At 54.4% G+C, this 21,642-nt stretch overlaps 3 protein-coding genes across 4 annotated transcripts; 1 reads left to right on the forward strand and 2 right to left on the reverse strand.

Moving 5' to 3' along the window:
• Positions 1 to 1,425: 1,425 nt before the first annotated feature.
• Positions 1,426 to 3,661, reverse strand: RHOD (ras homolog family member D). The gene is made up of 5 exons (XM_026067652.1): positions 3,515 to 3,661; positions 2,731 to 2,818; positions 2,251 to 2,360; positions 1,717 to 1,851; positions 1,426 to 1,593 (listed from the first exon to the last, which is right to left on the reverse strand). The coding sequence occupies exons 1-5, from the start codon at positions 3,659 to 3,661 to the stop codon at positions 1,426 to 1,428; spliced, it is 648 nt and encodes a 215-aa protein (XP_025923437.1).
• Positions 3,662 to 8,240: 4,579 nt separating this feature from the next.
• On the forward strand, positions 8,241 to 9,158 carry LOC112967027 (mas-related G-protein coupled receptor member H-like). The gene has a single exon (XM_026067721.1). It carries the CDS (start codon positions 8,241 to 8,243, stop codon positions 9,156 to 9,158), a length of 918 nt encoding a protein of 305 aa, XP_025923506.1.
• A 3,483-nt stretch (positions 9,159 to 12,641) lies between these two features.
• On the reverse strand, positions 12,642 to 14,859 carry LOC112967017 (mas-related G-protein coupled receptor member H-like). Of its 2 annotated transcripts, none has more exons than XM_026067697.1 (2): positions 14,626 to 14,859; positions 12,642 to 14,248 (listed from the first exon to the last, which is right to left on the reverse strand). In XM_026067697.1, exon 2 carries the CDS (start codon positions 14,204 to 14,206, stop codon positions 13,253 to 13,255), a length of 954 nt encoding a protein of 317 aa, XP_025923482.1. In that variant the 5' UTR covers positions 14,207 to 14,248; positions 14,626 to 14,859; the 3' UTR covers positions 12,642 to 13,252. The 2 variants fall into 2 exon arrangements, with proteins under 2 accessions (XP_025923482.1, XP_025923491.1); XM_026067706.1 differs by having other exon boundaries at positions 14,587 to 14,859.
• Positions 14,860 to 21,642: the final 6,783 nt, after the last annotated feature.

Below are 21,642 nucleotides of genomic sequence, written 5' to 3' on the forward strand. Positions count from 1 at the left end.
CCCGCCCCGCTGGAGCGGGAGCGAGCGCGCATGCACCCGGCAGCGCACAAGCCCGAGGGACGCGGGCCGGGCCACGCCCCCTCTCTGGCCACGCCCCCGAGGGCTGCGCATGCGCCTGGCGCAGGGCCGCGGCCCGGTCGGGAGGGGCGTGGGGGAGCGTGGGGAGGGGCACGGCCGTGTGCGCCTATGGAGACCTGTGCGCCTATGGAGACGTGCTGACGCCCACGGGCTCCCCTCTGTGCAGCCCTCTGTACGTGTTTAGAGGCATATAGGCAGGTGTGTGCATGTATATATATATATATATATATATGTATATATATATATACACACCTGTGTGCAGGAATGCATGCCTTTATACACCTGTATGCATATCTGTACATGTGCAAGCCTATACATGCACACACACATATACATACATGCACACCTGCATATCTGTAAAGGCACTTAAATGTATGTATGTGCATACATGTATATGTGCATACTTCTGTATACAGGTATACATGTATATACATACATACATGCATACATGTCTTGATACACATAGACCCACATGTAAACAAATACATATGCATATGCACACCTACACACCCATGCACACATGTTTACAGATCTATACACATGTATACAAGGACATATATGTAGGCACACATATATATACACATATACATACACTTTTGCATGTGTGCAGACACATATACATAGACATTCATATGCATATGCATACATACATGCATGCATGTAGACACAGAGGACACATGCATGCGCTTGCCTACAACCCTATACATGCATATATATGCACACCTATATACACATGAACAGACACACGTACATTCTCACCTGTATACATGCATACCCACACGTATACACACATACACACGTGCCTATACGCGCACGCGAGGCACCGCCCCATCCTGGCCGTGTGGCTGTTGGGGGTCTGCACTGGCCGGCGCGGGGTGCCCCGGGCTCCCCGGCACGCACCGAGCTGGGGCAGTTCTCGGCTGCGCCGTGGGGACGTCACCGCTGCCGTGCCTACAGGGGAGCGCAGTGACCACGCCACGCGGTTGGGTTACGTGCTTTAATAGCAGCGGCGCGCGGGAGCCGCGCGGCGAACCCCGGGCCCCTCGCCAGCCCGCCAGCGGTGCGCGGGGCGCYGCGGAGCCGGAGCCGGAGCCGTCCCCTTCGGCACGTCGGTCCTCGGCAGCCAGACCCGCGGTGGGAGCACGGCGCCCGGCCGTACTGCGGCTTCCTCGCCGCTCGTGCTGCGTGGACCCCCCCGTGCCCGGGGACGGTGCCGCCGCGGGACGCGGGGTGAGCAGCTCCGGGCACGCCGGGTCCGGTTCCAGCCGGGAGAGACGCCGCTCCGAACGGGGCGGGCGGGATCCCGCCGGGCGGTGGGATCCCCGCGCCGGGGCTGCCGGGGGGAGCTCAGCAGAGCACGCAGCCCCGCTTGGGTCTCCTCCGGCGCTGGGTCCTCCGCGCGGCGCCGAGCGCGGCGCTGCAGGCCGCCGCGAAGATGTCCGCGACGTTCTCCTGGTACTTGGCCGAGCACTCGAAGTAGGACGCTGCGTGCACCAGCCGGGCCATGGCCTCCCCCTGCGCGGGGCGGAGGGGGCCGTGAGACCCCCCGCCAGCCTGGCCAGCCCCCACCTTGGGGGACCCCCCGGCTCCCCGCCGGGCGCCTCGCCGGGGCTCCTCGGCGCGGGGCCGGCCACTCACCCGCTGGTAGGTGACGGGCTCCAGGCGGTCCTCGTGGAGCCTGCGCAGCACGGCCCGGTCCTTCCGCAGGTCGGTCTTGCAGCCCACCAGCACCACGGGGACGCCCTTGCAGAAGTGGTTCACCTCCGGGCACCACTGCGTGGGGCGGGAGAGGGCAAGAGGGATGTGGCTGCCGTGGCACCGTGGGCAGGGGGATGCGGGTCGCCCCCAGGCTCGGGCGAGCGGGCGGCAGCCCCAGCTTGGTGCCGCCTGCGTGGAATCGCGCAAGGGCTGAGGCGGGAAGGGACCTCCGGAGACCGTCTAGTCCAACCCCCCTGCTCCCAAGCAGGGTGAGATAGAGCAGCGTGCCCAGGACCCTTTGCAGATGGCTTCTGAACATCTCCAAAGCTGGAGACGGCGCAGCCTCTCCCAAGGCTCTGTCACCCTCACAGTAAAGAAGTTTTTTCCCTATGTTCCACCTTCCCCAGGGAGGACGTGTGGAGCAGGACCCAGTCCCCCCCCCCCCCCCCCCCCCCCCCCCGGCAGTGGCGCTACCTTCGTTAGGATGTTGTCATAGCTGCTGGGGTTGGTGACGTCAAAGCACATAAGGATAACGTTAGCATCCGAGTAAGACAGCGGGCGAAGCCTGTCGTAGTCTTCCTGTCCTGCCAGGCAGAGCAGCACGCCGTTAAACACCAGCTCCCGATGGGGCTGGGTCCCCACCCCAACCTGCTTTTAGTGGTCCGCCCCAGACTGGGGACCGTGTCCTGTCCCTCCAGCTTGGAGGCGGGTCTGGGCATGGGCAGGGCAACGCCGTTGTCCCCCAGTCCACGTGGCGACGTCCTCTGGCGATGGGAGGCTGGCTGGCTGTGGGTCCGAGCCCCGGTGTCTCATGCGTCTGCGCATGGTTGAGACGGAGCTCCCACAGCACGCAGACCCACGTGCGTGGGACACCGCCAAGCCCCGCGGGTGGCACGGGGCTGGGAGAGACCGTCTGCTGGGCACGGCTGCCTGCCCCGTCCCCTCCTGTCCCACCTGCTGTGTCCCAGAGGTGGATCTTCACAGGCTTGCTGCCAACCTGGAAGGAGGCCGTGTACTTCTCGAACACCGTGGGGACGTAGACCTGGCGGGACACGGGCGAGCGTGAGATGGTCCCGGGGAGCTGGAGAGCTGGGACGCCCCAAGGGTGTCCCCGGAGAGCTGCTGGGCTGCTCTCACGCCTCCAGCATGGACACCCCGTGCCGGCCCCAGGGCGCCGGAGAGCGCAAGCGGCCTCTGACCCGGAGCGAACGCTGGGCGCAGCCCTCCAGCGCCCGCTGCCCGTCCGCGGTGGGCGCTCACCGCCCGGCCAGGGCTGCCATCAGCCCCACAACAGGAGCCCTGCGGAGACCGGCTCAGMCCCGAGCGGGGCCACCGCCGGCCCAAGGCGTCCCCAAGCCCGGCGCGGGGACTCCCCCTCCTCCCTGCATCCCACTGCCCTTCCTCGGGCTGCAGACGGCTCTGCTTCCAGCCGCAGGTGGCTGGTTCCCTTGGCCTCCTCCCTTAACCCTCTCCGTCCCCTCCTCAGCGGAGCTGTTCTCCGTGCCCCGGCACGTCTTTTTGGGGGAGAAAGATGCCGTGGGAAGGCCGGGSCTTGGAGGCTGTGCCGGGAGGCGGTGACCCCCCACCTCGGGGACGTGGCCTCACAGGGGACCTAGCGGGGAGGTGCAGGGTCTCGTGGAGGAACAGAGGGTCTCTCGCGGTGGGGCAGGGGCTGAGASGTGCCGGGAGCGGAGCGCCGGGGGCATCCGGGCCCCTGCAGCCGCGCGGGGGTCCTTACCTTGGGGAAGTCCCCTTTGGCGAAGACCATGAGCAGCGAGGTCTTCCCGCAGCCCCCGTCCCCGACGATGACGGCTTTGATCTCCGTCTCCTTGGCCTCGGCTGGGGGGGCCCGGGCCGGGCCGTGCCCCTCGGCCGCCTGCTGCATCGGGGGGGGGGGGCAAGGGGGCACCCGGCGAAGGGGGGTCCTGCTGCTCTCGCGGGAGCGCCCCGGCACGGGGCGGGCGTCCGTCCCGGCCCACCCGGCTGCCTCTGCCCGGGCTTGCCGGCGGATCCCTGGCTCGGGGACGCAGGGCAGCGGGAGGCACCTGCTTCCGCCTGCCGCCCCGCGCGCGGCGTCGCAGGGTGCGGCCCCCACCCGCGGGCGTCCCAGCCACGCACCCAGCCACCCCACCCCACGCCGCGCCGTGCCGCTCCGCTGGGAACCGCCGCCGGGGCGCCGGGACGCCGGGCGGAGCGGCGATGCGGGTGGAGGGGCTCACGGCGCGGCCGCTGCGCGGGCAGCGCAGGGCTCCTCTTGCACACGCGYGCGTCCCTCTTGCACACGAGCGTGCACGCGGGGGGCCCTCTTGCACGGGCAGGGCTCCCTGCCGGGCGTGCGTGGCTCTGCGTTGCACGCGTACGGATCCCTCTTGCACGCTCGCCTGCGTGGATGGCTTCTCCTTGCGCACGTATTACACGTAGGGTCCTTCTTGCACACACGCACACGCATAGTCACACACACGCACTTGCACAGCTCCCCCTCCATGCACACGCACATACGCAAACGCGCACACGCACGCTTGCACAGCTCTCCACGCGGCTCCCTCTGCAGCGTGAGCCCACCCGCCCCGTGGCTCCTGCCTCTCCGGCGATGCCTCTCGGTCTCCAGGGCCCCCGGAGCGAGCCTGGGGCGATGGCACATGGTGGCGCTGAGCCGGCCCCGGGCGCAGGCGGGAGGACTGGTGGGGTGCGAGAAGGCACCGGCAAAGCCGAAACGTCTGGCGGGCGCAGGTGGAGGGTGGCGCTGGAGGAGGGTGAGAATTTAGCACYGGGAAACTCTCTCCATCTGCGAGACCCAGCCGGTTGGGGGACGCGAGACTTCAGTGCAGCACGCCGGTGCTCCTCAGAGCCCCCCAGATCCTGCCCCGCGCCAAGGACCTGATCCCACCTGCCGCCCWTGGGGCCTTCCCGTGGTCACCGAGGTCTCCCACTCGCCCGTGTCTCTGCTGCAGTGTGGGGGGCCACCCCCGCGTCCCCAACCCCTGCCCCTCGTCCAAGCCGGGCAACCCCCATGAATCCCAGCTTTTATTACCCCGGAGCATCTGCACGAGGCAAAGTTCAGGGCGGCGGGAGGTGACGGGGCCTGACTCACGGCTGGGTGCCACCTCTTCCCGTCACGCCAGGTGACGTGCCAGGCAGCTCCGTCCCTAGCACCCAGCCCAGCGGGGACCCAGACAGCGTGGGCAGTGCCAGGCCGATGGTCTCTGCCCCGGTAATCCTGGCACATGGCTACAAAATCAAGCTTTGCTCAGGGTCTCACCAGCCCGGTGCTGTCCCTGGGGCCCCAGACGGTGGCATGGACCCCCATATGTTGACCACCCTAGCTATGACCCTCCCATAGCGATCCTTGCTCGTCTCCCCCGAGACGGGGACCCTGGTACCCCTGATCTGGGAGAGGGGAGCTTGGAGGATGCTCAGGCACAACCGATTTGGGGTCTTTCTGGGGGGGCTGGTGGACACGGCGAGGCTTGGGGGAGCCACGTGCATTGGTGACCCCCTCCCCACCTACTCTCCCAGCCATGCCACAAAGTGCACTGGGAGGCCCACGTGAGCTGGGAAGGGGCATTAGAAGTCCAGGAGGCAATTAGTCAGCTTAATGAGCTGGAAAAGCAGCTTTCTGCCCTTGCTGGAGGAGCAGAAGGCTCAGCAACGTCGTGGCGCCCTGGCCCTGCGCCCTGCGTGCCAAGGGGCAATGGCAGAGTCCCATGTCGCCGGCCCCAGAGAGCAGATAGGCTGGACCACGCGGGGACCCCTGCTTACCCTGCAGGGGTGTGTGCGCRCGCGTGAGTGTGTGTTTGGTCCCCGTCCTCCTGCGGGATCCCCATCCTCCGGGGTGCCGGGATCCCTGCCAAGCTCAGCCCTTTCCCAGGGAACGTGTCCCGCTCTGCTGTGGGTGGCTGTGCTGTGGGGCCTGGCCAAGGGGGTCCCTTCAGGCTTCTGAGGTCAGCAGGGATCCCCGGGGACCTGCATCCCTGGTCAGAAGTCTGGACAGGTCCTCAGCCAAGCGGTGGTAACCCCAGAGTAGATGACCCCTTCAAGGTACCACTTCTTGCTCCCTTTCTCCCGGCCTTTATTTGCTTCTCCTCTTCCTCACCACAGGCTCTGACTGCATACTGAAGGAGGAGACATCCGTAGGGACTTTTGCTGCTTCCCAGCCCAGCTGCCTCCTTCTGGAGGTTGTTTTTCTCAGCTGGGCACCTGCAAACCCACCCCTTCCTCATGTCTGCTCTGGCTCCTGGCAGGAGGGGGTGAGTGGGTGCTTCTGGGGGTATAGAGGAGCAGGGAGGGGCATGGGGGAGGATCTTGTGTCCCAGGGGGATGGAGACGGAGGAGGTAGCCTGGGGTGGGCGAGAAGCAGAACAGAGACATCTGCCCGCAGGCTCTCCAAGGTTGGCCAAAGGTGCTTCCAGCTCCCCTTTTCCCATCAAGCCCCCCCCCACTCGCAGCTCCCCTTACTCCATCTCCCACCCTGCTTCCACCCCTTGGCGCCCACAGCTCCGCAGGTGAGGAAGGAGCAGCCCTGCGCGCTATAGGTGGGAGCYACCCTTTCGCTTTGCTTGGTATGTCCTCCCCGCAAACCCGTCGTCGGTCTTCACTGTTCAGCACATTTCCACGTTCTGGTGTCCCTCCTGCTCCCTCCCCGTTTCCTCCTGCCCTCCAGCTCCCTCCTTCCCCAGCCCTCTTCTGTGGGATCTCTAAAGAGGGGGGTGCTGTCACCGTGGTCACTGTTGGATGAATTGCCCTGCTGCCAGGGCCATGGAAGGTTGCAGAAGGTCCAGAAGTCTCCTTCCTCGGCACAGGCAGGCCCTGCCATGGGTGGCAGACCCCCCATATCTTTGCTGCCCCCTCTGCTGTGGTTCCTGCAGCCCCATAAGGCCAATCTGCCATCCACCCCCCCCCCACACACACCCCCCTGGGACCCGTGACTGAGGCCTCCTGCCTGCAATCACGAGGTCCCTTTCCTTGCAGACAGTGGAAGCGCGTGCTTCCCAGTGCTGCACAGGACCAGCCCACCCCATCCCATGCTAGCAGGCTGCATGGCAGGGCCCTTGGCCCCAACACTGGGCGGGCAAGGCTGCAGCCAGGCCATGCAGTTGTTGGAGGGCAGCAGTGATCCCATTTTGGGGGGAATATCTTAGACAGCAGTAATGGGGCTCTGGTCACAGTTATTTTGATCTTCAGAAATTTGGGGTGCTGTGACCTCCTCTGGATCTGTTACTCCAAAGGGAGAGGGCTGGTCACCACATCAAAGGCAGACAGTCAGGCATCTCGTGTCTGCAGCGGGTCTTCAAGTCATGGAGGATTTTCAGAGCGCGTAGTTCCTTGGGGAGCCTTTTAGGAAGGGAAAGGCACTCTTAAAGTGCTACCACCCAAACATAGTGCCTCATGTAGCTGTTCCCTGCAGGCTCCATACCAATTAGGAGAAACTTGAAACAGTGGTTCTAACATCAAATTCCTTGATGCAAGAGGAATGTGGATATGATACAGCACCGATTCACATGCTGGGAGGCTGGAAGGCAGATGCAGACAGTAATGAACAATCTCAGAAGGATGCCAGTATCAGAGCAGGGTGGGGGGAGAAGACTGGAGTGCAATACAACAATTAGCAAGGTGGTAATTATCAGTCTAATGAGATATCAGGTTGAATTGTAAAAGCATCAAGATTCTTTCACAAGAGATGTAACTGCTGCAATATTTGTCCTCTGGGGTATTCTCTCGGACAAAACATTTCCTTTCCAGAAAGACCAACAGAAATTCGATGAGGGAAGAGGCTCAGTGATGTAGCCTTTATCTGAAACTGCCCAGTGCTCTCTTACCACCTGACCTGTGATCTTGCAGAAACGCCCATGCAGCAGCATTATTTGGAAGGACACAGGAAASGATCATCTACCCAGATCTTCTGAGGACTCAGAGACCAGATTTCTCCTTATCTGAGAAGATTGAGCAAGGAGACCCGAAGGGAGGGAGCGTGCCCTGCTTAGATGTGGGAGAAGACCAGCTCCAGCCTGCTGTCTGGAAAGGTAGGGGACTGCRAGACTGAAGCTCAAGCTATAACGAGCTGCATTAGCCTTTCTCCCTTTCTCTTCTGAGTTTCCTCCAGCCCCCAGCCCCTCTCACCCACTCCCACACACACATCCTTCCTCTGGACATCTTGGAGCCCATCCAAAATCTCTCTTCCACATTCACCTCCCCGACCAACAGTGGTGAAGCAGCCACTCCAGCTGGTCACCTCCCCACCCGTCCTTTTGCCTCTGTGTCCTCAGCCCTCACTGCTTCCCCCATCACCCAGGACCTCTGTCCCCTGGACATGTCTTGGTAGCCCGCCGGGGGTCCTGCCTCTGCAGCACGGGGAGCAGGCGAGAGGCTGCACAGCTCAGCCCCCAGCATCTTGGAGTCACTAACTCAATTTTCTCTGATCACAGCCGAGAGCCCAGATCACGCCACCCAGCCCAGCCTTCCTGGGAATGGAGCTGAACCACACGTACCTGCYGCCTGCAGAGCCCACGCTAGCAGACGATGAAGATTACAAATGTGCGATAGATATCTCTGATATGGCCCTGGACAGTGTCACGCTGCTCATCTGCCCGTGCGGGCTGGTRGGGAATGGGGCTGTCCTCTGGGTCCTTGGCTTCTGCATCCGCAGGAATCCCATCACYGTCTACATCCTCAACCTGGCCTTTGCAGACTTCACCTTCCTCCTCTTCATGCTCACCTCAGCCCTGTTAAACATCCTGGAGAACATCTCCTGCTTCCCTTCAGAGTTCCTGAGCTACCTGAGGCCACTTTGGCTGCTGTCCCTCCGTGGCTACAACATGGGCTTATATCTCCTGACAGCCATTAGCGTTGAAAGGTGCGTGTCCGTCCTGTGTCCACTTTGGTATCGCTGCCGCCGCCCCGAGCACTTGTCAGCTGTCATGTGTGCCCTGCTCTGGGCTCTTTCCATCTCTGTAATTGCTGCAGTGACTTCTCTCTGCTTGCTTTGCCAACATGAGCATTGCCAGCTGGCTCTCATCTCCATGTATGTCCTCAATTTCCTCATCTTTGCCCCACCTATGGTCATTTCCAATGTGATCCTCTTCATTAAGATCCTATGTGGCTCCCAGCATCATCAACCCAAGAAGCTCTACATCGTTATCTTCCTCACAGTCCTCTTCTTTCTCATCTTTGCCGTTCCCCTCAGCATCTGGAACTTCCTACAGCAGTTTAACTATGTTKTTGRCCAGTCCCAGATTTTTTTCTTGCTAGCCTGTATCAACAGCAGCATCAACCCGTTTATCTACTTCCTGGTGGGGAGCTGCAGGAGGCATTGCTCCTTGGTCTCTTTGAAGGTCGCCTTCCAGAGGGTCTTTGAGGAAACGGTGGTTACCACCATCTCCAGCTAAGAGACCGCTTTGGCCACGTCGGCTGCACTACCTACGCCTGTTTCGTGCTCAGTTGGCAATGAGTCATTGTGGCCCGTTCCTCTGGTGCCAGGGAGCGCAGCTCACCTTCCTCCAGCTGGAGCGTCAGGAGGCCTCCCTGTCCCAGGTTTGGACTGGCAGCAACGTCTGTTCTGCTTCCAGCAGCTGTTTTCTTCTGTTTGCTCTCGCACTCTTCTGCACAAGAAACCTAGCTCTCCACGGGGCGTGTTTTGTTTGGGATTCTGCTGCTTCCCTCTGGCAGTCCAGCTCTGAAGAGAGCAGGGAGAAATACAAAGGGTTTTGCTGCCCTCCAGTGTGAAAACAAGAAATCGGAGATTTCAGTGAAGCTCTTCTGAGGCGATGCATTTGCTGCTCAAGGCAGTCTCTTGGGGAAGGAGTGTTTTGAGATTTGGTGGTTGAGGGGCTCTCTGCTCCCTCTCTGCGGCATGGCCCCATTGGCCCAGACCGGCTCCACAGGTACTGTTCCTCTGAACACAGATGTGCCCCAGAAAACTGTGTCCCTGTCCTGCATGCTGTCAAACAGCTCAGCTTCTGCTTCCCAGGATGGACGCTGCATTTGGAAATCCCAGACCCACGTTCAGAATAGGGATAAAATGCATTCAAYGTCCTAAGCCCTTCTCCCCCATCCCACCTCCAACCTTGCCCAGGGTTTCCCATGCTCTGCTCTTCTCCTTCTTACTTCCAGAAACACTGGTAGGGCAGGGGATCTGCTGCCCGCTTGCRGTGCTCTGCTGATGCCCACAGCCCTCCCCTCACCCAAATACCCATCTCCCGTATCTCACTGCTGCTTGACATCAATAAACAGTGCTGTGCATCTCTGACCTGCCTTTTATTTGTGTCCAAGCGCTCACTAGGTATTGGGGGTTCACTGGGGGTTCCACGTGTGGCCAGGGACCCATCCAGCCTCATCGGCAAAACTGTGGGGTGAGAACCTCCTGAAGCATCTCTGGGACGTCACCTGTAACCCAGAGTGCAGCAGGCTGAGGGGCACCAGGCCAGCATGTAGGTATAGCCTAAACCTTCCTGTCACCTTGTTCAGGAGCCACATTTTGCTGGGGCAAGGCAACCCCGTGCCTGGTTTGCCCAGGGCCCACAGCAGGGCTCTTATCTCCATGTTCCCTTGTCCGTCCACTCTGAGGAGAGGCACTGATGAAGAGGGTTGTGGGGCACCCTGGGTCAGCCAGGCTGTCTGTCTCCTTGGCATCATGTTGGGTGCATTGAACTGTGGCCTCTGGGGAAAGCAGCTGCTCTGGGGAACAAGGCGGAGGCTGCTTGTCCCCACCAGCACTGACCTAATCAGAGAGCCCGATGGAAGGAGGCAGCACCTGGGGGACCTGAGGTGGGTGGTGGGTGGCTCCTCTGCCAGCCAATGTGGGAGTTTCCCCAGCTGGGGGAGAAACGTCCCCCCCCTCTGAAAACCCCTGTGCAGCAGCTTGGGGTGAGCAGGCCACAGGATGGCACCAGAACCTCAAGGACTCTCATGGAGGGTGGTGGTAGCGGGGCGCAGGATGTGGTGGGGCTCTCAAGGAGGGTGGTGGTGTGGGGTGCAGGACAAGGGGGGATGTCATGGAGAGTGGAGGAGGTAGGATGGGGTGGGGCTTTCAAGGAGGGTGGCAGAGATGCAGGACGCGGTGGGGTTGGCACTCAGTGGGACCTGATGAGTTGCCAGCCCTGAACGTGATGGAGGGCCAGGAAGTGAGGAGGGTAAGCGGTGCAGCTCTGGAGTGTCTGCATGGCAGATCGAGGAAGGGCAATGTCCCTCCCCTCTGCCCCCTAAACGGCAGTGGGGGAAACCAAGTCATGGCATGACGGCGCTTGGTCCTGAGGACATCTGACACACCTCTGCCCAKCTGTGGGCAATATCTTTCCACCCCCCTGCCCAGCTCCAGAAGCCCCTGAATGACACCTGTGCTGTCTGCTCCTCATGCCAGCTGTCCTGGGCAGGGTTGAGAACAGCTCTGTGCCTACCCTGGGGGCCCCAACTCAACCCACCCAACTTTACTGCAACCTTTGCAGAGGCACCAAAGTGAGGTTGGATCCATGGCTCCTCTGGATCCCAGCAGAGACCAGAATCTCCTGGAAGAGCTCAGTTTCTATCAGCTGCCCCGGAAAGGGTGCTGAAATTGCTACCGTGCTGGCCTGCAGTCAAGTGGCATGAAGTGTCCAGCCGGTGAGCAACGCCACCGGATCTTCCTCCATTTGATAGAAGTCCCTGTTGGCTGCAGAGCACCCACTTGGAGCATGGGAAATGAATCTTCAGTGCTCTGCTTTTCCTGTCTCAGTGTCCTCCCCTGTCGGGCTGTGGTATGAAAGAGGATGTCCACTCTCTACTGACACTTCCAAGCAGCTCCTCTGCATTTTTAGGGGCCACATGGGGCCCCAGTTTAGTTTTCCAAGGCAGAGGTGTAGACAACCCCTCCCAGCAGACAGGTGGGTCATGGAGCTGGTATTGCAAAAGGAGTCTCCCTGCAGCCCCACCTGAGGTGTCCGCAGGCAGTGGGATGTTTGCTTTAGGGCTTTCTCCTCTGAAATGTTGCCAGTTCATTTCTGAGGTCCCTACCTAACTTTATGCTCTTAAATGACTTACATGTCTGGCAGAATGGCCACTCTCCCACATCATTTTAGAAAACTCTCCTGGGCATCTATGGCTCTCCCTATAACAGGAGACTTTTCTACCAGTTTAGAGCTTGACAACAACCTAGGAGCACGAGTCTTATCAGATGGAGGCTGTAGTGACAATAAAACATTGCACCATGTTCCTAGAGGGTCCTGGCGAGGCCCGTGACCATGGACTCATCCTTCCTTTGCTGCTGCAAAGACCTGGCCAGGAAAGCTGCTCTTCTCTTGAGAAGAACGCTTCTCCCTCAGCGAGGACTGAAAGGGGCCTGACACATTTTATACACAGCTTGTGAGGGCTCATAACTTTGTGTCATGTACCGCGGTTCCCTCAGGAAATGCGGTGATTTTCATAGCTGACTTTACAGGCAGGTTCAAGGGAAACCAGAGTACTCCTTGTTTTGAAAGGGTAGCTAGCAGACTTCTGGCTCTCTTCCACTTGCCATTCCCCCCCCCGCAGTTAGAGGAGAAAAAGAAATACTCCAGCCTGCCAGGATCAAGGAAGAATTTCAGAAGAAGGGCCATTACCCTTGGACTCGTCTAGCAAAATTAAAAAAAAAGAAAAATTGGGTGAAATATTTCCTGTGAAACCAGTAAAACAGTCTGGAGCCATTGTCTAACTCCTTAGCCCCTCTCCTGCCTCCCCAAATTCAGCGTGAAGCAGGGCAGTCACATCTGAAGGAAGTTAGCAATATTTTTGCTATGGAGAATGAAAGCAATGTATATATTTCTCCTTCCTTCCACCAGGACCCTGAACCTCAAAGCATAACCCAGAACAAGCTCCAGATATCTGGCAAGTGCTTGGACACAAATCGAAGGCAGTTCAGGGGTGTGCAATGCTGTTTATTGATATCAAGCAGCAGTGAGATACAGGAGAGGAGTATCCATGTGATGGGAGGGCTGAGGGGCATCAGCAGAGTGTTGTTGGGGGGGTGATGACCCCTCCAACCTCCCCAGTCAGCATTTCTAGAAATAGGAGGGGAGCAGAATTTGGGACAACCTGTGTGGGGTTGGAGGTGAGACAGGAGAGAAGAGCTTAGGACATTGACTATGGYTTACCCCCGAGTCTGAATATGGGTCAGCGTTTCCCAAATGCGATGCCCACCCCAGTCAGCAGAAGCTGTGCTACTTGACGGTGTGTGAGATGGGAACATGGTCCTCTGCGGCATGTTTCTGTTGGGGGGAAATAGTACGTTTGGAATTGGTGTGGGCTGATGGGGGTGCAGAAAAGCTGTGCACCAACACACCTTCTCCCCGTAGAGCTTGTTTCCCCGTATTGACCTTCTACATAGCTCAGCCCTGGTTTCCTCCAGGGAATAGAATTACACTGTGGGTGGGTGACTTTAGGAAAATTAATACAGACAAATTTGTTTAATCCTGTTACCTAAGAAAACCCTCATCCTTTGTCCAGAGGCATGAAGCAGAACAGTGGAAAGACTTTAACAGGCTGGGGCTAGTGTGTCCATTGTAGTATCCTCACTGCATGCTGTGTTATCTCCCAACTCCTCAAAGACCCTCTGGAAGGCGACCTTCAAAGAGACCAAGGAGCAATGCCTCCTGCAGCTCCCCACCAGGAAGTAGATAAACGGGTTGATGCTGCTGTTGATACAGGCTAGCAAGAAAAAAATCTGGGACTGGCCAACAACATAGTTAAACTGCTGTAGGAAGTTCCAGATGCTGAGGGGAACGGCAAAGATGAGAAAGAAGAGGACTGTGAGGAAGATAACGATGTAGAGCTTCTTGGGTTGATGATGCTGGGAGCCACATAGGATCTTAATGAAGAGGATCACGCTGGAAATGACCATGGCTGGGGCAAAGATGAGGAAATTGAGGACATACATGAAGATGAGAGCCAGCTGGCAATGCTCATGTTGGCGAAACAGGCAGAGAAAAGTCACTGCAGCAATTACAGAGATGGAAAGAGCCCAGAGCAGGGCACACCTGATGCCTGACAAGCGCTTGGTGCAGCAGCGGTGGTGGCTGTTGGTACATAGGATGGACACACACCTCTCAACGCTAATGGTTGTCAGGAAATATAAGCCCATGTTGTAGGCACAGAAAGACAGCAGCCAAAGTGGCCTCAGGTAGATCAGGAACTCTGAAGGGGAGCAGGAGATGTTCTCCAGGATGTTTAACAGGGCTGAGGTGAGCATGGAGAGGAGGAAGGTGAAGTCTGCAAAGGCCAGGTTGAGGATGCAGACGGTGATGGGATTCCTGCGGATGCAGAAGCCAAGGACCCAGAGGACAGCCCCATTCCCCACCAGCCCGCATGAGCAGATGAGCAGCGTGGCACCATCCAGGGCCATATCAGAGATATCTATCACACATTTGTAATCTTCATCGTCCGCTATTGTGGGCTGTGCAGGCGGCAGGTACGTGTGGTCCAGCTCCATTCCCAGGAAGGCTGGGCTGGGTGGCGTGATCTGGGCTCTCGGCTGTGATCRGAGAAAATTGAGTTAGTGACTCCAAGATGCTGGGGGCTGAGCTGTGCAGCCTCTCGCCTGCTCCCCGTGCTGGAAAAGCGGGACCCCTGGCGGGCAACCAAGACATGTCCAGGGGACAGAAGCTATAGGTATCGTGGGGATGGGAGAGACGTATATGATGGGATGGACCGATTCTCGGAGCAGGGTGAAGAAGAGCAAGGCAGGGTGAAAGAACATAAGGAAAGAGCACTGCAAGTTGCCAGGAGTGCGTGGGAGGGATTTAATTATTGGCAGTGGAAGCTAGAGGAAAGAAAAGTGAGATAGGGATGAAGAAAAACATGGCACTTAACCGTTAGCTTTGGTGAATCAGCAGAGAAGGGCTTTCTTACTAGCTGGGCTTGGGCAGATCAGCGTTAGCGTCTCCGCATCTCACGCTCCCTTCGAATCCATGTCCCGATTCCAATCTTCCAGGAGAGGTAAGTGAGGAAGAATGTGCTCCCCGGGGTGCCAGGAGATCCCCAATATTATTATTCTTGATCTTCTCCTTGTCTTGTCCCCGGTAAGCCCTCTCCACAGTGTGCACACCAGCTTTCCAGAATCGCAGTGTGGGTCGTAAGGGAGAAGAGAATGGTTTTATAACTATGGGCTACGTCAGAGCTCTGCTTCCTTGTTTCTACTTATATTGTTTTTTTTGCCACAAAGGAAGTGGTTGTTGCCAGAGCTGCTGCAAGCAGAATTTTGTGAAGGGCTCCTAGTGCACTTCTGATTAAAAACACTCTACTAGCTGCAATGACTATCTTGCTAATTGTTTGCTTGTATCATCTTCCCATTTCTCCCCTACTTGACAGGTTTCTGTGATGCTTCATTCCTCTTTCTGTCCTTTGCAGGACTTCCCAGCCCCATAGCATCTGATATCTCAGAGTGAATATTACGCGCCCCTTGAAGAACCCTCCAGCACAAAAACTTCTGTAATGAGCTATCAGAGGAGTGGCTGCGTGCTTCTCAGAAGCAGCTCCCCTTCTGAGAAGAGTGTGTGGGGGTTGTCATTAAAATCTCCTATAGCTACAAGGGAACACATGTTCAAAGCAGAGTCGAGGATTAGCATTTGTTGTTAGTCTAACTGATGTTTTAACAGTATAATCAAAGTACAACAAACAATTACTTTCAGTCTCAGGTTACAATTATACTAACGCTTATATTCCAGATTAATTATTGATAATTCCCCTTAATAATATAATTACAATTATTACACACCAGCTTTCTAGCATCCACCCCTTTCTCTGGTGTTACGTTCACCCTTCCAACGTGCTGTTAGGATGAACTGTAAGCATTCCCAGTTCTTCACCAGGAGTATGATGTTGTTGGTGGGAGTTTCCTCCTTCTCATTCCTGGGTATGCTAACAGTTATTTTTGCTCAATTCCACCCTTCTGGTAGTCCACATACCATGCGCAGTTGGTACTGAGTTCAGCAAAGATGCTGCAAACCCTCCTATGGATGAGGACTGAGCAATGGGTCTTCTTGGAGGCATTCACCCTCCCCTAACTGGCCTCGCCTCACGATAACCTGGACAGGTCTGTGGGTGGCCTGCAGCTTTTCACTTCACTGTATAGCCACTATTCCGTTTGCCAAGGCCTTAATTTTATAGCCAGTCTGATTTGCCCCAGTAACATCATCATTATGATGACAAAAATGACAACTGTGGCATGTAAATCTAGGTTCAAAGTGCATGTAGCTGTAGAAAGACCTTCCTAGGAAGGATTCCCAATCATGAGTAGTGCCTTGCCTCTTCTATTACCTTAGCAGCTTGTGATATCTTTGTTACTGTGATGTACTGTTAATTTCTGTCCTGGTAGCCAGACTACCTGTTTAATTGCTGCAGTAGCCTTAGGGTATTCTAAAACATCTTGTAAATGCGTAAAACTTACCCCTAAAGGCACCAGATTTATCTCGTCAAATAATTCCGGTTTCAACGATTTCTGTAAAATCAGAGTAACTTCTAAGGATTTTGTATCATTAAAATCACTTTCTTCAATGTAGGTTATATTACAAAATCACATATTATCAGTCACTTTCTGTATTAAAATGAAGATTAACCATGGTGTGTGCACATACAGTGTATGCACAGAGTTGGATCCCACATACAAAGTTATAGGCTGATTAGAAAGAGGATGAATGATGTTTAAGTCCAATTTATTAAGTCAGAATCACCTGGTGGCTGCAGGTGAAGGTCTTTGGAGATATATCTTGCAGGCTGATTTGCGCTTTGGTGACATCCTTTGAGCAAATTATTCAGAAAGTTCCATCTAGTTCGATAACTCAGCAATCTTGATGCTTGGTGCAAGCCTCAGAGGGACTGAGGTTACTACAGGAAATATGGAGGTTAGGTACCCTGAGGGAGTGTGTGGACTTGAGCATGTATGGCCCTGCTGTTTGCAATACCTTTTTTTCTTATACTATTGCTGCATGTTTCTAAAATTATCTGGATAGCTCCTATATAACAAAAGAACTTTTAAATCTTATGCACACATGTAATATTTTGATTATCAATGTATCTTCACAATTCAAGAAYCTCTGGTTTTGATCATGTGCTATTTCCTACCTATCAATTTATATACAATCCTTTAAAAATATTCCTTATAGCACACTTTCCAAACAGCGCAGTCTTTCTAATTGCAGTGTTGTAAACCTGCACTTAAAAGCAAGATATCTTTTAACATTCAATTTACTATGGTAAGCATTTCTACACCTTAGCTTCTTGTTGCACTCCAAATATCACATTTTATAAATATACAAATTTACATGCATATATGTATACACACACACACACATATTGTATTTCATATTCAGACATTGACTTCACACGTTAATAATCTATTAAACATGATGACTATTAATTATAGGAGGTATACCCATCCTCACTGAGAGAAGCAAGTTTTCTTCTGTTTGGAGATGGAAACATCTTTAAATTGACTTAGTTGCTGGACTGATAAACACTGAAAAGGTCAAACATTCCTTGATTATGATCAAGCGCAAAGATACACTTTGTTTTCCCTACTTCTGTCCCAGTCACCAGACCACCTCCTCGTGGAGCCCGCACGGGCAGATGAGCAGCGTGGCACCGTCCAGGGCCATATCAGAGATATCTATCACACATTTGTTATCTTCATCATCCGCTAGCGTGGGCTGTGCAGGTGGCAGGTACGTGTGGTTCAGCTCCATTCCCAGGAAGGCTGGGCTGGGTGTTATGTGATCTGGGCTCTCGGCTGTGATCAGAGAAAATTGAGTTAGTGACTCCAAGATGCTGGGGGCTGAGCTGTGCAGCCTCTCGCCTGCTCCCCGTGCTGGAAAAGCGGGACCCCCGGCGGGCTACCAAGACATGTCCAGGGTCCTGGGTGATGGGGGAAGCAGTGAGGGCTGAGGACACAGAGGCAAAAGGACAGGTGGGGAGGTGACCCTTCAGAGTGATGGTTTGGGAGGTGGTGGGAGAAGAATGGGAAAGCCTGACAGAGCTTTCCCTTCTCTGTCTGGGCACTTGCTCCCAAGCTGGGTATGTCCATCCTTATCCTTATGGGGGAATTTCCCATCCCTCCAGCTGGTTGGCCGCAACAGGATCTGTAAGAGCTACCCCAGTCCTGGCTGTGTGCAGATGGGGCCTCTAGTCACATGCTGGGAGTGGGATGGTCTATTTGGGGATGTGACAGGCCTGAGGCTCTGGGAGGGGTCAGGGGAGCCAAGATAGCACTAGCATGTCGTCTTTGTGACTTAGTGTGAGAAAGGATGGGCAGGGAGTGAAGGATGGAGAGCAGAAGCAGGAAGGGGATAGATGCTGGGGGAAAGCAGTGTCCCGGGGCCATTCATTGAGGGCTCCATGAGAGTGTTGCTCTTCCCATATCTCCTAGAAATGGAGCTGGGAGACCGTGGAGAAAAGCTCCTCATGACTTAGCAGCCAAAACTTTTCTCCCCACCCTTTGACTATTGAAATGAAATGTCCATTTATGGATCCAGATTAAATTCAGACYCTTGTTTCCTTCTGTAGTCAAGGCACAAAATGAAGCACCGACTGACAGCTCTTCTGAGCAGCAAGACACTCTCCTTCCCTGAGAAGGAACTATTCTCTTTGCATTGAATGCGGAGGGGATCTGCACTCCAAATTTGTATTCCTTTCCAACTTGAGCCTAAATTTAGATGGGACGAGTTCTTGCCATTAGGCCTACAAGCCATAGATCAACTGAATCATAGAAATGTTGGTGGGAACGACAGGCCTATCTCATCAGCTGTGGTTTTGGATATTCCACATTCATGAAATTTAAACACATTAAATGCAAAGCTGAGGACGTATAGCTGTGGTTGGTCTTCCCAGGATCCTTTTGTCATTGCTCCACACTATCAGGAGCATCTCAGATCCAGAATATTTCTTGCTTCAGCTCAATTCACAGCAGCAATATAACATTCCTTAATAACAAGCCGTGACAAGACAGACAGGGCTACGCCTGCAGTGCCATGCTAGCCCAAGGCTCAGTTTTGCCCGCTGATCCTACCTGCTCAGACACATGGCCTACAAATCAGCTCTTGCCATGATTCTGGTCTTGCATAACAAACTGGAAGGCCAAGTCAGGCAGGGGAGGATGGAAGGACGGACAAGGGCCCTTTTAGAGTCCCCTCCCCAGGCTGTTACCATATTTTATTGTTTTTTTTTACTTCTCCCTTCCACAGTCCAAACTGTTGTTATGTCCCAACCTGCCTTTCCCCTTTTTTTCTCCTGCTCTTTGCCTATATTGTTCGGATATTTCTCATGCATGCTCTGTTGGAGATGGCTAATGTGCCAGCGTGGACTGGTGGAAAATGGGATCACTGTGTGGTTTCACAGATGCCATGTTAGAAGGAATTCCTTCACCACTGGGACCCTGAATGTGGCTGTTGCCATCTCTGGCTTCCTCCCCTTCCATGCTGATTTCCTCATCATTTTTCTGGTGTGTTCTTAAGACAGTAACACTTCCGGCATTGAGAGGTCATTTGAGCTGCTCTTTGTGGTCACATAGCATGGGTCTGTAGCTCCCTTGGCAATGAGAGGTGCTTGTCTGTCTCCTGTCCTTCTTGTAGCTGATGCCACTGCCCATGCCTTGCTCCGGGCTCTCTCCTGCTCTTTCGTAGGACTAGTGCATTTCCCATGTGCTTCTGACATGCTGAAAGGCTGACGACTGGCCTTAATCCCCATGTATGTTCTCAGTTTCCTCATTTTTGCTCCACTCATGGTCCTTTCCAGCATCATCTTGTTCTCTGAGGTCTGACATTGTTCTGAGTGCTGTTGGCTGGGAAGATTTTCATGTAAGTACTTTTCCCTCTTCTTCACTGTTCCAGTCACTGCTCAGAACTTTCTCTAGCCTGTGACCTACTTTGGTTTAACCCACCGATGTATTTGTCCTGCCAGCTCTGTCAAAAGCAACATCAACCCCTTTATTTACATCTTAGTCAGAAGCTACAAGGAATGGATCTTCATCGGCATGTCTGGTCACCTCCTAAGCATCTCTGAGGTGGTGACAGATTCATCATGTTTCTGTGTATTTGTGGCCTAGCACTACAGGTGTCTTAGTGTTATTTCTGCATGAAGGCATCATGGGTGASAGGACAGTGGGAGGCCACCTGCCCTGTCCCTGTACCCCATGGACCCTGTAGCCACCCTGTGAGGTAATTCAGGAGGAACTGTGGCACGAAGTAAACGCAAGATGGCACTCCGGTTTCCTGCTCTCCATGGATACTGCAAGGGTAGATCGTGGGACTTCAGACCCTTGTCCCTTTCCTTCATTGGCCTGTACCCTTGCTGACATTTCATCCTCGACTTAGTGAGGTATGGTGGGCTCTGTGGTTCCTCACGTGTCTCAGTTCATGTACAGTTATCACGCTCCTTCCTATTCCCAGACTTTCTCCTTCTCCATAGCTCCTGTTCAGCTCCAAATGAAAATCTCCATATCTTACCCTTGATTATCCCAGTGGCCTCCTTGTAAAACTAGTCATACGGTCCATTCTCTGCATTTGGCAGCCTCTATTCTTCTAAGCTAATTTGTCAGCCACATCCTAGCTTCCTGAAGACAAGCAAAACCACAATGGTCACCACAACCACCCTAATTAGACTTTGGCGGGGGTCTGGCTTCCAATTTGCAGAGTCAGTAGTGAAAAAACATCTTTAGTGCATCATTCTTGGATGTGGAACTTAAGGTGGGGATGGACCAGGGACCCAGGACCAGTCTGGGAGCAGGCATACGTGTATGTGTGTCTGTAATACTCTGTATCAGCAAAGCCACGAGAATTTGTGAATGAAGCCTTCCAGTCATTCTTCAGATATCTTAACCATCCAGAAATGAAATACTCCGGCTGTCTTACAAAATCGTTACATGCATATACATCTGATTTCTTAGAAGTTACGTGTCTGTTCCTGAGAGACTATTGTGTGCCGACTTCAAGGGTTTTTTTATTATTTGAAGGCTAAATATAGCATTCTGAATCATCTTGACTTGTACTGGAATGTTTCGCAATAATGATCTGCTGGAGTGGGAAGGAGGCAGGCTATTCCCTAGCCACCAATTGCCTGGGCAGGCTGGCTGAAATGGATGTGACCTGTAGCCTCAACCCCAGTTTCAACTCAGAAATGATTACATACATCTCCCTTCAGCCACTCAGCTGGGATATATAGATAAATATATATCAACTAACAGAAAGACTGGGAATTCCCTGCTGCATATGGGAAGGACAGCTGAAAACATCACTGTCTTTTCAAATTAGTACACTGAGTTCATAAAGAAATGGTCATTTTTTTTCTACTAAGATTTAGTAAATCTTACTAGACATTAGTTGGGGATGTGGCATGAACTTGTTTTCTGCCTTTCTGTTTTTGTTAATTTTCTTAGTTTATTTGATGAAATGCACATGAAGGGGAAACCTGGTTAATTTGAATCTTTGGTGTTTTGAGATTCTCCACAGAGCATTTTTTTTTACAGTAAAGGATGGGATTTCTCTAGCTTGACTTAAAAAAACCTTAAATGCTCCTTAAGTTTACCAGGGAGGCTCTCTCTAGAGTCAGTGGAGAGAGGATTCATAGAAGGTGGTTTATTCTGTGGGGAATCTAACACAGACAGGAACCTATAGAATTGCCTATTTTTCTTCAGTATTTGAGAGGGAACCACCAGCTAAGACAAACCTAAGGGATGTAGTGAGGTCTCAACAGCCAGTGCTCCTTGTCCTGTGTGTCACCCAGTGACCCTGGCCAGGTCCTGGACTACACACATTTTGGTGCTGGGGAATGCATGGGGTGAGGGTGGAAGTGGATGAAATTAGCTATTTTCCCTTTCCATGAGGCTGTGCGTTGAGTGTTGTTGTATTAAATGTCTAGCATTTCAGACAGGCCAGTGTT

The sequence above is a fragment of the Apteryx rowi genome, unplaced genomic scaffold, assembly GCF_003343035.1.
Source record: "Apteryx rowi isolate R43461 unplaced genomic scaffold, aptRow1 scaffold_1046, whole genome shotgun sequence".
Lineage (NCBI taxonomy): Eukaryota > Metazoa > Chordata > Aves > Apterygiformes > Apterygidae > Apteryx > Apteryx rowi.